The sequence below is a fragment of the Poecile atricapillus genome, chromosome 13 (assembly GCF_030490865.1).
Source record: "Poecile atricapillus isolate bPoeAtr1 chromosome 13, bPoeAtr1.hap1, whole genome shotgun sequence".
NCBI lineage: Eukaryota > Metazoa > Chordata > Aves > Passeriformes > Paridae > Poecile > Poecile atricapillus.
The window spans coordinates 8,358,540-8,376,197 of record NC_081261.1 but is presented as its reverse complement, the minus strand read 5'-3'; the positions used below and the strand labels follow the sequence as shown (position 1 = coordinate 8,376,197).

General features: G+C 40.7%; 1 protein-coding gene across 1 annotated transcript in view; it reads left to right on the top strand.

Annotated features, from left to right (window-relative positions):
• The window catches only part of SPOCK1 (SPARC (osteonectin), cwcv and kazal like domains proteoglycan 1), a 276,371-nt gene that overhangs the window by 248,275 nt on the left and 10,438 nt on the right, over positions 1 to 17,658 (top strand). The window contains exons 7-9 of the mRNA XM_058849085.1: positions 9,610 to 9,726; positions 16,439 to 16,660; positions 17,265 to 17,327. Of these exons, the coding sequence (XP_058705068.1) occupies positions 9,610 to 9,726; positions 16,439 to 16,660; positions 17,265 to 17,327 (402 nt within the window). The remainder of the gene's footprint in view (positions 1 to 9,609; positions 9,727 to 16,438; positions 16,661 to 17,264; positions 17,328 to 17,658) is intronic.

Here is a 17,658-nt window from a genome sequence, read left to right as displayed (position 1 = left end):
CCATCTCATATTTTTCTTTACTCTGTTAAATGAACTTTTGTAGCTACATGAGGTAATTACTACATGTTACAGTAGGCAAATGACAGTGAGTATTTTGAGCCTTTTTTACCTACAGCTTTCTCTGACACTCAGCTCATCTTAGTTATCCTCGTTTTAATCCTAGAGAAGTTTGGTTGGTGTTTTAGCAGCACTCCATCTCTTTGGTCCAGAAACAGAGGCCAGAACGGTGTCAGTGACCTCCTCAGCCAAAAGCACCAAAATTGAGCCACTCCATCACTTAGGCAGGGTAGATTCAGTCAAGTTTGCAAGCAGGGGTTCTGTAAGGGAGGAGGTGCTTATTCATTTCACCCCCAGCTGGGCTCCTGTCCTTTGGGGAGTTTCCACAGTCCCTCTGCTCACACCACACAGAGCTGTCTGCACAGAAGCCAAAGCCCTGCTTGTGATGCACTTTCTTGTGCACTTAATGAGAAGTGCATTCTAATGCCTTTGTTAATGGGACACACTTGAGCGTTGATGAACCATCCCAGATCAGTGTGTTTGCTCACATACCAATTGCTCTTTGCTCCTGTTAATGGCACTGCTCTGGTGTACAAATGGCTCCAGTAAAATCCTGGTCAGATCATAAATCCGTGCAAATTTGATTCTCAATATTTGGGACTATTGTATTTCCTCACGGCGATTCCTGCTCCGCTGGGTTGTTCCGTGCTGCCCTGAATGCTGCATTTCCTCATGGTATTTGTACATTTCTGCCTTTGCAAGGTGCACTAGTGCATAGATAGTTCTGATTTCCTGTCAGGAAATCTTTGCAATCCACAGGGGAGCTATGTTGTCTTATTTGCACTTTCTTATTGAATTTCAATCAGGTTTCCCAGCAATTTGCTGGAGGAATTCCTATGGGACACCTTCAAATGCTCCTAGCCACATGCTGTCCAACTCCTCATTTTCTCTTCTAGGGTTGTCTGTGTTTTCTCATTTAAGAATAATTCACCACATGACAACATTTTACATTAATGAAGCCCTGGTGGTATCAGATGTGATGACATTCTGTAGGGAACAGACAAAATAAGCACAGGGATATACTCAGTATAAAGTGAAAATCAGCTGATGTGCAAAAAAGTTAATGAGGGGGAAAACCAGCTTCTGCTGGCATATGCTGACTCACGAGTATCTCTCTCCATCCTGCTCAAGCACAGGCAAATTGGATTTATCTGTCACTTATCAAGGGTCCCTCAGGAAGAGAATAAGGATGGTGGGCTCCAGTAAAAATTAAGTGAATCTACTCAATTGTTTCCCTTTTTTTCAGTTTGATAGAGCACTAGTTCCTGGAAGAAGGAGTCTTTCCAGTCAATTCCTGGGTCCTGCTGCAGGTTTTAGGCAGTATGGATGTCCCAGCAGGGATTCTGGGAAGAATGTGGGGTGGGATTTTTTTCCTGTGAGAAAGCAGATCAGTCCTAGTGCTCACTGTCACTCTGGAAATGCCCTGTGCTGGATCCACTGGGGCTGCACACTGAGTCAGTCGTGCTTTTGCTCTTTCTGTACAATATTCTGCAGTTCTTTTCTTTTTACTCTCTTTCAGGTAGAGTAATGACCACCACTGTGAGGGTGGGGAGCCCAAACATTACCTCCAAAACAAGCATATCCAGCACACACTGGGATTTGGATCTTGCTGCCCATAAAAATAACTTTTCACATTAAAGCAAACAAAAAATCGCAATGACCAACTTTGAGCTCCTTAATTTTAGATTTGAACAAAGTTAAAGAGATGGAGTAGTGTCAGAAGAACAGGATTGTGTAAAAGTAGTTTTATCCTATGAACCACCTTCAGGTATTTTTAAAAAATGGTATCAAATAATAATGAGTATCTCTTTTTACTATGACACTTTACAAAAAGTACCTACTGCCATGGGGTTTTTTCCTAATTCAGTTTAGGTCTATGTATGATTGCACAAGGAGCTGTAAAAATTAGAGGTCTCTTATAGGTCATTTAATATATAGTAATATTTTTAACTCCTTTTTGAAGTATTCTGTTGAATGTTTAAACATAAACATTCTGTGAAATCACCCTGTGTTTTCACTTTTTTCCCCTATATATAATCTTTTCATTTTTATTCTTGGCTGTTGCATTCCCGCTCCAATTGAACATAAATAGATCTGCCCATTTCTTCTCAAATACTGTCAAATTACTAATTTTATTTCCTGAATTTTGCTTTTTCCAACTCATGGCCATTTTCTTTATGGAAAGTAGCAGCTGCCTTTAACATCACCAGCTCAAGTTATTTCCAACTACTCCAACTCAGAACATTTTTACTGAAGATCAGAATCTAAAATTTCTCTTTGTTCAGCAAGCGGAGCAAAACAACCTCCTGGGTGTGAAGTTCAGCAGGTTGTCTCTAACATTTTCAGCTGGGGCTTTGGAGGGTCTGTAGGAAACAATTCCATTTAAAGGCGAAATATACACACTACAGTAGCCCATACTGTTTGTCTAAAAACAACTGTCCCACAATTCCTTCATTTTAACCACCGTGAGTTTTGTTTCTACTCTTAATTATTCTTCCAGTTTTGCTTATTTTTTATTCCCAATGCCTTAGAGTGCAATATCTGCTGAGCTGTCTGCAGCAAAGTCAAGTATCTGTGAAAACCCCCATGAGCTGTGAGCTGTGTGTTTACTTTAAACACTGCATTAAACTCGGGGCAGTGGTCAGTTTTTGTAAGAGCTCAGCCCATTTGTAATGATTGGCCAGTGCTGGACAGGCCACAGCTAAAGCCAGCTGGAGTCTCTTCTCTGAGATCTGCTGGGGACATCTGTTCAGAGCTGAGTGTAAAAAACAGAGAGGGAGGGAAGAAGGAAGGCAAGAAGGGAGATGATGACTCTATAAAGCCTTTTTTTATCCAAAGTGCTGCATGAACTGCTGGAAAAGTCCACTCAGTCAGACATTTTTATTTGCTCTGCTTTAATTTTAAATTGATGTAACTCTATTCCACCTTTCAGGTGTTATGATAGAATTAAATGAGGGCATTAAAGTGAGCTGGCAAATGAATTTTGGGAGGCTAAGAGGCATGCAGGAGATAACATTTTAATTAGTACCTGACATGGCCAGAATGTCACAAGGGACATTACTTCCACAAGCTTCCTGCTTGGCTCTGACAGTCCCCCACCATCATAGTTTGGATGTATTTAAAATAAAACTCCAGGCTTCTTAATCACCTGGCAAAGATGGACTTTCCAGGGTTTCCACAATTAATGTGAGCACAAAAGAAAGTAGCAGTAAGTACCAGGAAAGCAGATGTACACTTTGCCTCCAGCACTAGTGAGGGAGCTTTGTAGCTCTCGATCTTCATTCACACAGTTCTAGCTGAGCTTTGTGTTTTAAATGTGCCATTTTAAAGAAGCTTCAGATCAAAGCCTATTTCATCTTCCCAATACTCAGGTGCTCCTGTAATGATCTCAAAGTCTGAACTGCAGGATCTTGGCATCTGCTGCTGTATATATAAGACAAGGCAAAACAAGTGACAGAAGGATCAGAGGTGGTTATCAGCATAGGTGTCAACCCTGTGGAAGAATAGCTGGTGAGATCCAAAAATGCAGTGAGACAAATATATCCACATAGAGCTTTGTCATGAGGTGTTGGTGACTACAGGAGCGATTTCACATGTGAGCTGTTCATTGATTGCAAGGCATGTTTGGAATGCACTGCCTTTCCTTATAGTAAAAGCAAACAATCCATTCCTTCCTACTTCATAAAGTTATTGGCATAATACTTCATTTTTTATTGTTATAAGAAGTTGCCTGAGGCCTCAATGAAAAGAGCAAATTAGAGCATTACTCTTTCCAACCACGAACAGTGAAATATTTGTGAAGACAATTATCACCAGTTGAATCACCAAAATATCACATATAAAACACTTGGGAGTCTTCTACAAGTCACACAGATGTGTGTATGTTTATATGCATCTGTATGGAGTTGGATTGGAAGGTTAGCATGGCCCTGAATTTATCTTGATGCTTCCTTTCAAACCAGCTCTTGCAGCAGCAGTGTTTAGAGCACTGTTCCGCATTTCTGGGAGCAGACCCCCCCCTTAGCCTGAAAGATGCTACAGTTTTCTTAACTTCCTGTTTTAATAGCCCACACACATGTGGACACAATTACAGCAGGGTGATATAAGATGGTGACTTACCTACAAGAAAACATAATAATGTTTGTCAGAGAAAGTATGGTTAAAATTGCTGCATTTTCTTTTTATAAAGCATGCAAAATACAAAGATAATATAAAAATTAGTACTTGGAACAAAATACCTCCTGTCAATCTCCATCCTAAGGTACGTTTATGTCAAACCTTTTTAAGAAGTGTTGCCACATTGTTTTAAAATATGTTTTAACATATAATTTTGTTGTTAGTCTCCAAAAATACAAAAATTAGGGCTTTTTCCCGTCTGAATTGCTAAAATAATGCCTGTCCTGCTTCTAACTGGAGGGAAAGATCACTATTGGGCAATGTAATTTAGGTTTGTGCTATATCACATTTTAATCAAAACTAAATGGACTTGTCCTCCAGGCTCCCAGGACAAATGACTGGACAGTTTGTCACCAATCACATGTGCTACCAGCAGAGCTGGTTTCTGCTTGTGAGCCAGGCAGCAGGCAGGGCTGGATTCCAACAATAAATCCACTACCCCTTGTTGCTCAACAACAAGGGAATAAAAAGCATCTCAGTCCATGGGCTCTCTTGCAAAGGTTTCTGTTTCTTATTTACATTTTGTGGCTGGTCACCTCAACCACAGCCTATAGATTCTGGTCCATGGCAGCACATTTGCATCTTTAAGCAGGTTATTAAAAAGCAGTGGCGTGTCCCTAAGCTGAAGATTTAATTTGCATGAGGAGAACACTAACCTCAGTAACTAAATATGTATTTTTTAAAGCTCCAATATTTTATTTTTCTTTTTGTTATTGCTCTGCATTTGCAGTTTCTTTTCTTTCTATAGGTCAGAAACAGCTGAAGCTGTTCCACCTCTCAGTGTGCATCCCTTTGGCATTCAGGGCTCCTCAATCTCTACCTAAGAGACTAGTTAGTATTATATAACAATAATATGAACCCAAAGAACCATTCTCTCCACACGTAATTGGTAGGAATGACATACTATTTTTAAGAATTATTGTTAGAATAAGATCAGTAGGAGTGAGAGGGAATGGACAGATGCCCGAGAGATGCCAGGGAAGTCAAATGACACAAAACCTTTTGTACACATTCTGGGAATCTAGTTGCATAGTTTGCTTGTTGGGAAATAGTGTATTATATGAACAGTTACATATCACTGCAACTTGTTCCTGGAAAATATGGACTTCTTGTTTGCCACACAGTGCCAGAATATTCCAGCAGTGAGACACTAATATGGTCCTGCAGGAATGTGCTTCCTAAGTATTAAGTTTTGTTTAGAACTCATTGCAATACGAGTTGTGAGGCTTGGGGTTTTTATTTTGTTAGTGGATGGAGATTTTTCAATTTTGCTTTGCTAGGCTGGAGTAAAAATGGGATGTGATTCAGTATTGATTTAATCTTACACATCTACAGGTAAGTTCAGTTTTAATGTTGATTTCTATCACTAAGTACTATTGAAAGCCCCTATCTGAAAGGGTGAAATTAAATATTATACTGCTAATTTTCACTACCAATGTATATAGATTAGTATCCATAGAGCTGCAAAAGTCCATAACAAAAGCAGGCCCATAAAAGCCTGAGCCTTTACAGCATACTAATGGCTTTCCATTAGGTCAGATTAATGCTTTCTGCTTGGTGAAAATAGGTATTTAGCAATAGTGCTTTCAGTTTGTGAGGAATAAATGACTGTTGGACCAAGTGCTTCACCCTTGGGAATAAATCTGCACTTAAGGTGCTTGTTAATAAATCACTTCTGCAGGATAATTTGTCACATCAGCAGATGCAGATCTGAGGATGTTGTTGGGTCCAGCAGCTCTCACATCCTCCCTTTGCGTTCTCATTGCTGAGAATCAGAGAAGGGACAGATTGTGCCCCTGCTCGAGGTCCCACTGCCACCTCAGGCTGAGGGACAGTGCTCTGGGGTCAGCCTGGTGAGCTGGGTGTTAGCCAGCCTGCTGCTCTCAGGGAAACATGGGCTGTGAGCACATCATCAAAGCCAACAGCAGGAAAGGATCCAGGATTTAACGTTACAGGAGGATCTGATATCAGATGGCTGCTAAAGCAGAACCTTTGCTGACATCAATAAAATAGCAAGGATAAAGAAGTGTGGGTTGTTTTCTCTTTAAAAGGTGAGGAAATGAATTGAAGCCAGGGTCCCTTATCTCTGAGAAGATACACACCAGTGAAAATGCCTATTTACATATGTGTGCACTTGGGTCTGTTTCACAGCACCAGAGCTTTAAATGGTTGTTGACAGTTGACTGGACAGATTCCAGTTGTGAGAGAGGGGCTATGGAGAGGTTCCTCCCTTGGTGATTCTCTTCAGCCTGGATTTTTAAATCAGTGCTTCAAGCCATGTCAATATCCATATTGTTTGCAAGCCCGGTGTTCTCTCCTTATAAATCTTCAAATAGCAAGAGACCCATTATCACATCCATTCCTCCTACAGCCCTGTTCTTCTCATCTGAGAAATGTGACTTGAAACTTCTATTAATAGTGAAGAGGTACATTTGCACTGCATTTTTCATGAAGAGGGTTCTTAAAAATGCTTTATAACTTCTACTAATGTAAATTTTTATATAAGGATCTCAGATGAGGGGCTTCTCAGAGTTATGCTTTCTAATTGTTTGATATATAACTAATGGGCCCTACCACCTGAAATAAAACACTGAGTGCTGTGGTTCCTGGATGCCAGAGCAATGACTTTGTTTGTATGACACTCCTGCCCCCTAAATGTCAATCCACTTTGAAGTGTCCCAAATATGCTCCAAACTAAACAATTTCAGAATGATTTTATGCCTCTGATACAGTTCAGATGAAATAAATAAAAATGGAATGCAGTTCCATTGGGTAGAAAGGCAGGATATTTATAACAGGCATAGTAGCATTAAAATAAAATTTAATACAAGAAATGTAAAATAAAAGGATACTTCCTCTATTTTAATGTGCAGGAGAAAGTAAAATTGAGGGCATTAAGTACTTGAAATTTAACTGAACTTAGCATTAAAGTTTTGAAGTCTTGTTCAGAAATTTATTATTCACTCCATATTAATAGCAAAGTTGGCTCCTGTTTGACTCATGAAACAGCATTTATTCTAGTGAAGAAAGACTGCAGTCCTATGGGAGAAGCTCAACATCATACTCACTGTGGAATCATCCTTAAGCAGCATACTTAAGGAATATCTCAGTTATTCACAGAAAAACTATCCAGAATGCAGAAAACTCCAGTTCTGGGCTTACTGTCAGTCATGCCTCAGATCAAATTCCCAGGGAAATCTGCAGGTTTGTGGTAAGCAAAAACAAAAGGAATAAATTTACCCAGGGTCCACTCTTAAGCACTGCCCTCAAAAAAAGCTTCTTTCTCGACATGGCTGAAGGTACAGACATGGAAAAACTGTAACAGCTTCATTACAAATGGCATTTTACAGACTGACATGTTTGATTGGCTCAATTATAGAGAGCAGTTGTTTCAAGTCTGATCTACCATTAATTACTTCTGTTTACCATTAATTGATTTCTTCTGTCCCACCTATGCTATGCATTCAGTCCTGGTTTGTATTGCAGTTTAAAAGCAGGATTCCAATTACCCCAGTCAGTGCAGTTTACACCAAATGACCACTATGTGATATTCAGTTTAGAGACTTTATTTGGCCCTGGGGAGTGCACCCTGCAGGCTGCTGAGGCTGGGAGAGGAGCTGAGTGTGCTCCTTGTTCCTGCCCTCCATACAGGGTGAGTTTGGAAGCAAATCCAGTGTCCCTTGGCTTACTCTGGGCTGCTGGGGTGTCTGGGGTTGGCTTTGTGTTGGGGAATAAACAAATCTGAATCAGGAAAAAGGCTCTAGAAGGTATTTTCTTTATTATTACTTCTTTTTCGTGCACCTTGACTGTCCGTGAAGCTCAGTGTGCCTGCCCAGAAGGCACAGTGAGGGGTCAGGAAAGCACAGGAATGGATGTTTGTAATCCATAGTTCCAGCCTTGGTCTGCTAAAGGTGACATGTGCCACAATGATTATTTAGTAAGTAATTATTTAATTAAGTATCAGGTTTACAATAAAACTGTTTATTTAAAATTACTCATTTCTTGGACAAATTAATCCTTTTTTTTTTTTTTTTTTCATCCAACTTGGAAAGATAAGATAGTTTACCATGGGTAAAATGTAATGTTAATTCAAGTGAGAAAATGAAGTGGTAAGCTTTTTCAGCAAGGTAGGCCATTTTAAATTAGCACTGCATTGTCTTCCGTTTATTTTACACTGATGGGATTTTTGTTCAAGACCTGATTTTTCCTTAGCTGGACTCAGCTTTAGAGGGATCATCTTTTTACCTTTCATAGGAAAACTTATCAAACTCTTGTGTTACAGAAAAAAAAAAAGGGAAAATCTTTATTTTTCTCCCCTCTTGAATCTAGAAGGGGCTATGATTTCTATTTTTAACTTCAAAGTTATTCCCATCCCAAACTTAAGAGTGAGAACAAACAAATCCTCAGAAGAGCCATGACATATCAGCAAGTTTCTTGTCACTGGAGCAGTGAGTTTAACTTGGGAGAGCTGTGGGACTCAATTGTTCTTCAGTAAGGTGGAAGGAGGGATATTATAATGTGCAGTGAGATGGAGAAAACTTATTGTGACTGTGAACGATGTCTGCCTCTATGGCATAAAATCTTGCTCTGTATTTCAAGAAATGTCATTTAAAATGTAGAATGAGTGCACAGCAGGAATAATAAAATTGCCTGAACATGTGAATTTTAAGCACTAAACATGATACAGAAATAAGAATATTTTTTTGGACAGAAACTTGTGGCTAATGTAGCTTTCTTCCTTAAAAATAATTGCTTCACCTGGACATTAATCTCTTGGCAGAAATTTTTGGGAAAATTAGATACTTCACAGTAAAATTTGTAAGAAAATAAATGTTTTTGGAATTGACAGCCTTCAATGGTTGTAGAGTCTCACTTGCAGTAGAACTAGACCAACATAACAATTTTTTCTGTGTATAAATAAGTATATATATTTTCTATTATGGTGATAATAGCCTTATACTAAGCCAAATGTTATAAATTATCCCTAGCATCTTTTTCAAGTAGCATGTCTAGGCAACAGTGTCCCTCCTCCCCATCTGTTTGACTGATATTTTTCTCTGAAATCCTAAAAGGTGAAAACATTTAAGTTAAATAGTCACATAGCTCTAATTGCCAACTGGCAGGGAGCTCTGTGTGGCACTTCTTCCATCACCAATCGTGTCAGCTTCCAAGGAAGTACTTGACTACAACTTATAATTCATAACGACTTACATTTTCTTTTTATCTTGCATCCTTCTCCCTGACCTTCTCTTTTTCCTTCAGAGCTCTTAATGAGGAGAACTTTACAACCATAAACACAATTTTTCTAATGGACTCTCTGGGGAGAGGTTTTTCCCTGGTGCTCCTGACTCAGTATGGTGCTTTGTTCTTTCCTAGCTTGCACAGACAAAGAGCTGAGGAATCTGGCTTCGAGGCTAAAAGACTGGTTCGGTGCCCTTCACGAGGATGCGAATCGTGTCATCAAACCCACGAGCTCGGAGACGGCACAAGGCAGTAAGAAAACCCCTTTCCCATTGAACATTTGGGTGTTGTAGGAGCTTCCCAACCTGGGAGCATTGAGCTGAGCACAGCTGTTGGTGCTGCAACATCCCATCAGGCAGGTGCCAGTGAATGAGCAGGTACCTGAGACCTGATCCTGCAAATAAATAATTTTCTGAAGGAGCTGCAGTCCTTCTGTCCTCTCTTTGGCCCAAACTGCTCTAAAAACTGGCAGTTAGAGAGACCTTCCCAAGTTACCCAGGCAAATAAATGTCTGAAGGCCATGGGGATCACCACTGTGTGAGGTGTGTGTTTGCTTTAAACACTGCTTTAAACTCAGAGCAATGGTCAGTAACTGAAACTGCTCAGGGACTTTTCTCAGGTGCTGGGGTTAATTAATATGGTGTAGTTTGTGTCTGTACAGTTAAATTCCCTCACCCTCCAATTCAGTGTGGCTGCATCCAGATAATTTCTTGGGATTGGACTCTGGTCTCTGCTTAACCAGCAGTTTTATGGCCAAGCATTTTCTGACACAATGTCAGGGGCATAAGATGAAAATATGTCATATAGGCATGTGGAACATTATGCCAATATTGGAAAAAACTCACCTAGATTTTACTTTAAAATTTCCTGCTAACAGTTTATGTAAGGGAGAGAATAATTAAAAGATCCACATGTGAGCCATGGAGCTAGAAGAGTTAAATGGCTGAAAAAGCTGGAGCCCATTCTGTCCAAGGTATTTAATAATACCATCTTTGCCTCCTTTGATGCGTTTTTTTTAAGAAAGGAAGAAAATGAACAGTCTAGAGGACATCTACTCTCTGTGGGTTAAGCCAACATGACTGATTTTGATGTCATTTAGCCACCAGGGAGGGGAAAGATTCAGATAACAGCGTTAAAAGAGGTCATGTTCATCAGAGAGCAGATGCAAATTCACTTTCTGTAAGGACTCATTAATTCTTTTAAACAGTATGTCCCAAAACACGTGGACCCTTGGGCTGCAAAGTAGGATGCACAAGTTTTATCTAGGTCTGTACCTCACTGTCACTTCACTGATTCTCTGAGATGAGCTGTCTAAAGCCAGTGTCCAAACCCAGAATTTGAAGGGTTCAGTCAGCCGCCACTTTAATGGCTCTTTTCACCTGGTGTCCCTGTGGAGAGACACCTCAGAGACTGCAAGGGCACTAGAGCAGACCCAGCACATCAGGGTGGGCATTTTCTGTTGGTCCAGGTCTCCACAGCCTCCCTCTTTTGTGCTACATCTGAGCTGGGGGAGCAACAGATTGTCTCTTCCTAAAGAGACAATATACCACAGGCTATATTGCTCAAAACTATTGTCAAACCAAATAATTTCACTACAGATCTTAAAATTCTGTGGTGAAACACGTTATGTTCTATGTAAATGATCTTTTCTCATGTGTCCCTTATTTTGCATAGTATTTACAACAAAGTCAGTATCTTTAAAACCATATGTCCTACTTATTTCTGAAACAGTTCTCCAAAAAAAGATATTCTCATGCAGAGGATCTGAACCAGAGTGCAGAAAGCAACTGGATGTACAGCTAATCATGGCTTCCAGATGTGAATTCATTTCAAACCCCATGACAGAAAGCCTTAGAGGCTTTAAACTTTGTTTGAAGTCCTTTAGACCCAGAATCACAGGAAATCTCATTTTATCAGATTGTCAAAAGGATTTTTTCATGCAGATGATTCGTGACATCCTCATGATGACCTTGCCAGAGGCCAAAGACCAAATACAATCCTAAAGGTGTTGAGTCTTTTCTGGTTTTGGTTGGTTCTGTTTTGGTTTTTTTTTGCTTAAGCAGTTTCAGGGAGAAAAACATTCCTGGTAATTCTGCAGTGTTTGCTCTGATTCACAGAGGAGCTGTTATCTCTTTTTAGTTTAGTTTGATTCCTGGCAGCTTTTATTTGAAAGGCTGCCTGATGATCTTAAACACTTGATCTCAACAATGTTCATTTTTAGACTGTTGACTTAGTTTGGCACATTCTCTTATTTTCTTCTAAATCAGTTAAAAAAAAAAAAAAAAAGAAAAAAAAAAAGAAAGAAACTTTATGAGTTTAGATGCCTAAGCCATTTTTGAATTCCACAAAACTTGGGCTTGTTTTTTCCTTCTGAAGTTTTGCAGCAGTATTCATGAATTAATCTGCATGTGCCAAATTCTGCAGCTCACATTCTCTGTGATGGCACTGAAAATACTCACAGGGTGAGGATAGCAGTATTTAGCTCTCTCCAACTTCAAACATTTTTAAAAATGAAAGACGCCTTAAACAGGGCTCAGAATTCAAAGCAAAGTTCACATACCCAAGCTGTAGAAAAGAATGTATGTGAATCCTGGCAAACAGGACATGCCCAGCTCTGGAAACACACTCTGATGTACACATTGCCCTTTTATATGGCTCTGCATGTGTTACCCTCCTCACCACACACATCACTTCATTAAACTGAACTGGTTTGGTTGTGCCTGCAGAGTTTGAAAACGCATGAACATCCTCAAAGTAATCCATTTTGGATGTGCCCCTGTGGCAGTAAAAGGAGCAGATGGTGGGATGCCATGACTGCGAGGCCTCGGACACGTCAGCTGTCTGCAGAAGGTCTTCTAGCAGAGATTTCTCTATGCTACATTAATTTTTGATGATGTTAGTGTGAGTGTAAATAAGCATTGTGAGTGTACTATGTTCACCCCCAGGTAAAGAAAAAAAGTACACTCCCTTTTTGTTTTCTTTGTAATTCTTTGAAAAGGATGAAGGAGATCATTGTGTTTAGATTTCAAACCTTCCTTCCCTGGGCTCTCTGATCCCAGCAAAGCACCATGGGCCAGGTACTTTGTCTTCTGAAGGCTTTGTGCAATTAAAATCTCCTCAATAAATGATGTAAGAAACTCAGGGACATGCTTTGACATAGGGAAATAATAAAACTAATTAGGTAGCAAGATCAGATTCAAATTGCTTCTGAGCCTGTTGATAATTCATAACATCCTTGTATTGTATCCAGAGAGTCTCCTTGGTTGGAGTGGGTGTTGTTTTTCTTATACTAGAGATCTGTGCAATATAAAAGACTTTTTCTGGGGAACATTTTTTCTCCTCCTTCTTTTATTTTAAACGATGGGGGAAATTAGGTTAATTATACCCCTGTTAATTTTATTGTAGTATACTTTAATAAAATAAAAATGGCTCATGCAAGTCAACTCTTGAAGGGGGAAAATAATTTTTTCATGCCAGAAAGTGTGTTTATTTTTAATAAGGATTGTCACCTAAAGACTTTTTTTAAATTTAATTCCCTTTTAATTCAGAGGAGGTAGAGCATTTTATGTGTTAATGGGATGAGAGACTTAAACATATAGGTCACCAGCTTGATTTTCTTCCAGCTCTGTAGTGAATGAAAGTTGTGAGGATGCTGAACAGCTGTCAGTTGGAAAGAGGAACCCGATGGTCTCAGTCCAGGTCCTTGTGAGCAGGTGTCCAAATGAGAGCAGCCACCACCTCAGCTGACATTAACTGGCATGTGTGTTGGCAGCCTCTGCCAAGGAATCAAGAGGGATTGGAGCCTGCACCATTCTCATGCTTCTCGCCAAAGGCACTGCAGCACTGCACTGATAAACAGAAAGATGCAGAAAAGTTCTCACTGAGGTTACTTATTCTGAGTCTGTTAAGCTGGAAATCCAGTCTGTTAACCAAGCACTGAATTCTTTACAGAATTACAGTATATGGTTTATTTCATCCAGAAGATTGCATCATATTTATAGATGAGTATATCAAAAGACTATAAGAAGAAGTTAATTTGTTCAATTTCACTTGGCCCCACCAGGCTGGTGGGAGCAGTGACCTACCAGAGCAGGTAAGCAAGCTCCAAAAGCCATTTTCCATCAGCTGCCCTGGTTATGCTGTGAGTCAGAGCCTGTGTTGCACACTTAGGGCACATTTGGCTTTCACTCCATCCAGAACTGTTGGATTTGGGCTGCAGATGCAAAGCTGCAAAATGTGATTTATGGGCAGGAGACAATATGAAGTGGAGCTACTATTTACCTTCAACTACATATTGGGGGACAATTAAAGAATTAATTACCCACTGAAAATAACCGTCTAGCTAATGACTTTCTGTCACACCTACCATGCCAATATTTCAGGACTTCCAGACCACATTGTCTGGCAATCCAGAAATGTTTAATAAACCAGCCTTTTAATAAATCTAATCTGGAACTCTGGTCACAACAGTGACCACAACAACTCCCTTGTTTATAAGAAATTATGATCAAAACCTCTCCAACTAATGTAATTAACTGTCTTCTCGAGTGACTTTTCCCAACTGTATCTCCCATCCAAGCCCTGATGGTGTGTCACAGAGCAGCTCTGTACTCACAGCAGTCACTACTGGAGATTTGCTCAGGCAGGTGCTGAGCCCGTGCTGAGGGCAGGCTGGTGGTGTGTCCCCATTGTACACACAGGTGGAGATTTCCCAGCAGGGAGGAAAACAAGCCTCAGAAATAATCTACAGGCACTGTCAGGGGCAATTCATTCCAGGATCTCCTTCTCCCTGTATTGATCCCTAGCAGTTAAAAGATGAGCTTTAGAGACCCATCAGGGCTGAGCAACACATACAGTCCTCAGCTGATCATACAACACCTGCAGTTACTCATCTTTTGCAGCAGTGAGTGCCACCATGGCGTGTAAAGTCCATTGCCAGAGAGCATCTGTGCAGAAAAAGAGCAGACATTGGAAACTAATTCTTTTTCTCTTGAAAACTGTTAAACTGGGATTGCTGGAGCAAGTCCCAGCTCCACCATGCAGTTGAATGATCCACCCCTGCCTGACTACTTTAACCTGCCCTGAGGTGGGGAATCTGGCACCATACACCTGCACAGGGCAGGACTCTGTGCCCTGCTCCTGTTGCTCTGTAAAGGCAAAGGTGAGGAATCCTAAATCCTTTCACTTGACAAAAGATTGCACAGTGACCAAATCCTGCTTGCCTGCTTCAGATGACTTAAATAATTGAAGTCAATATTTCTAATTGCTTCAGCAAGGCAAGCAGCTCCCCCCTACATCTATTCACACAGCCTTGTTCTTTTTCACTGTGCTCAAACATGATTAGATAATGTTACGGGAGATAACAGCATAAAAATGTGATGAAATGTTCAGCATGATTTCTCTCTTCCCTGCCTGAGCTGCCTCTAGCCCTGAGGAAATGGCGTTACCTTCTTCCTTCCTTAGAGAAAAATGCTTTATGAGTGACACAAACTTTCCCATTAGTTAACCTTTCTGATTGTCCCTCTGTGTCACTGACAACCTTCAGCCACAGCTGCATACAAAAAACACAGCTTCCAGCACAAAGCCCTGCTCTCCTATGGATTAATGTCTAAAATAGCAGGTAGGCTGCAGAGCTTGGACAAACTGTCAGCGTGATTCCAGCAGCATCTCAGCTTTCACTTCCACACAGCAGCATCCTGAAAGGGACATGTACAGCAAATAAAGCTAAGCTTAACTTCTTTCAGCCAAAGGAAAAAGCTCATCAGGCTTCTGTACATGGCCCAAAGCAGAGTGAGCAGTGCACAGGCAGGTTATTGCTCACAGCTGGAGCAGTGTGAGCACCAGAGGCCTCAGGGTATCAGGAGCTCTCTGTCCCTGCAAATCCCCAACCAATGGATTCATGTTTCTGAGTCCTGGTTCAAACCAATACCCTTGTTATCAGAATTATTATCTCTGTATAACAAATACACTTCCTTACATTGTAGATAACTTGGAATTTAGTCTAAGCATCGAAAAAATACCATGACAGTGTGGATTTATAGTGCCCCATGCCACTGTTTTTCTGGAGACGGCAGGATACTGGAACGTGTATCTCATATACACAGTGGGGATCTATATGCATGACTTGGGCTTTCTGTGATAACCACTGCTGCTGCAGCAGTCTTTGAAGAATCTGGGCTATTAAAATGAATGATGGTGATGGTTTCCAAAGCGCTGGAAAAGCAGAATCCTGTACTGCTGCAGAATCCTGGAAGCTGCAGGAAGGAGTGGTGCTGGTGCAGCATACAAGAGCATGGGCAGCTCTGTGCAGCTCCAGCTGAAGCAGTGCCCTCCCTCAGAGTGGTGTAAGAAACACAGACACTTCACCTCTTCTCTCTCCCTGCCTCCCCCAGACAGCTCACAGTCCAGATCAAAGCAGTTTGTTGTCAAAAGCCACACAGACAGGCCTTTGAAGAGTGAAAAGCAGGGATGAGAGGTAGAAGGTGAGAGCACAGCAGGAAAGAATTTGATCAGGCAACTAGAAATGAGTCTGGGAAACAGGATTTAAATTTCATTCAGATTCAGTCTGTTTTGAAAATATGGTGGATGCAGCCTTTTCTCATCACATTTCAGTTTCCTGGAACCAGGCCAACCCACTTGGACTGAGGACTGAAAAAAAAAAAGCAAGAATTTTTTGAGTAGAAATAACTTTGAATTCCAGAAACCAGTTCTGAATCTCAGCCCTCTCTACCCCACAGCTCCCACAGAGTGTGAGTAGTTCTCTAGTTTGTAGCTGTGCTTGGGCTTTAAGCTTTACACAATCAGTTCAGTCTTAGGATTTTGTTCTGCTTTGGGCAAGTCAGCTCAATGATCAGAGTCCAGCCAAAAAAAAAAGAAAAGCAGGCAAGGCTTCACCTTAGCAGTGGTTCCTGTTCTGGGGGCATGCTGGGGATCAGCTGGGGAATATTTGCCTGTCTTCTTACAGGATTTGACACCAGCATCCTACCAATCTGTAAGGACTCCTTAGGCTGGATGTTCAACAAACTTGACATGAACTATGACCTGCTGCTGGATCCCTCGGAGATCAGTGCCATTTATCTGGATAAGTACGAGCCGTGTGTCAAGCCACTCTTCAACTCCTGCGATTCCTTCAAAGACGGGAAGCTTTCCAACAACGAGTGGTGCTATTGCTTCCAGAAGCCAGGCGGTGAGCTGTGCCTTTTGCAATACAGAGGAGCTCTTTGGCTTTCCCTGTTTGTGTTTCAGGGCCTGCCTGTAGAGATTGGTCATTGGCAGGCAGGTGTGTTAAAATGCCCTTTTCCCCAGCAGCAGTGTGAAGGGCATTGTGGAACCTTGTTTAATGTCACAGATGAACTATATTAACATGCCTTGATCATTAAAACAAACAAAGTAGTAAGTGTCAGTGCACACAGTCTAGAAATAAACTCTATTGCAGACAGAAAGTTCAAGAATTTATCTTTTATTAACACGGAATTGTGTCAATTGCCAGTTAGCAAGTCATAAATCAGAGAGCTGGCATGATGTCAGTTTGGTGAAAAGAGAGGTAGAATGGTTTAACAATTAAAATGGCCCCCAAACACTACTCTCAACTACACTGTGTTGCCTTTTTTTTTTTTTTTTTAATTAGTGGAGCTAATGACATAAATTTGTTTTGCCGTACAGTAGCAGCATATGGGCTTCTCTCAGTCCCAGGTGTACAGTAGCCTACATTTCATGTCAGCAGTGAAGCCAGTCATTACAGAGTCTGTCCCATACCATCTGGAAATTGATTCTTATACATTATATTTTAGGTCTTCCTTGCCAGAATGAAATGAATAGAATTCAAAAGCTAAGTAGAGGGAAGAGTCTGTTGGGTAAGTTCGATTACTTGCTATTCATTTACTCAACTAATTAAAGCTTCTGTGATTATTGTAACTTTATATGCAGTAATGGTTTTTCAATTAGAGACTAATGTTTGGAGTCAGGAATATGCAGCACTGAGCGTAGGCCTGACACTATGAAATTAAACAAATAATGAGATAGCAACACACAGAACAGGTGTCAGCGTGGCAGCGGGTTCAGAACTAATTTACAGCTCTCCAGAAATGCAAAGCCTTGTCTGCACCGAGCTTAATACTGCCTTCATCACCTCACAGGTCAGAGTAAGTACTGGGATGCTGCTTGATACTCAAGGCTCCCATTTTT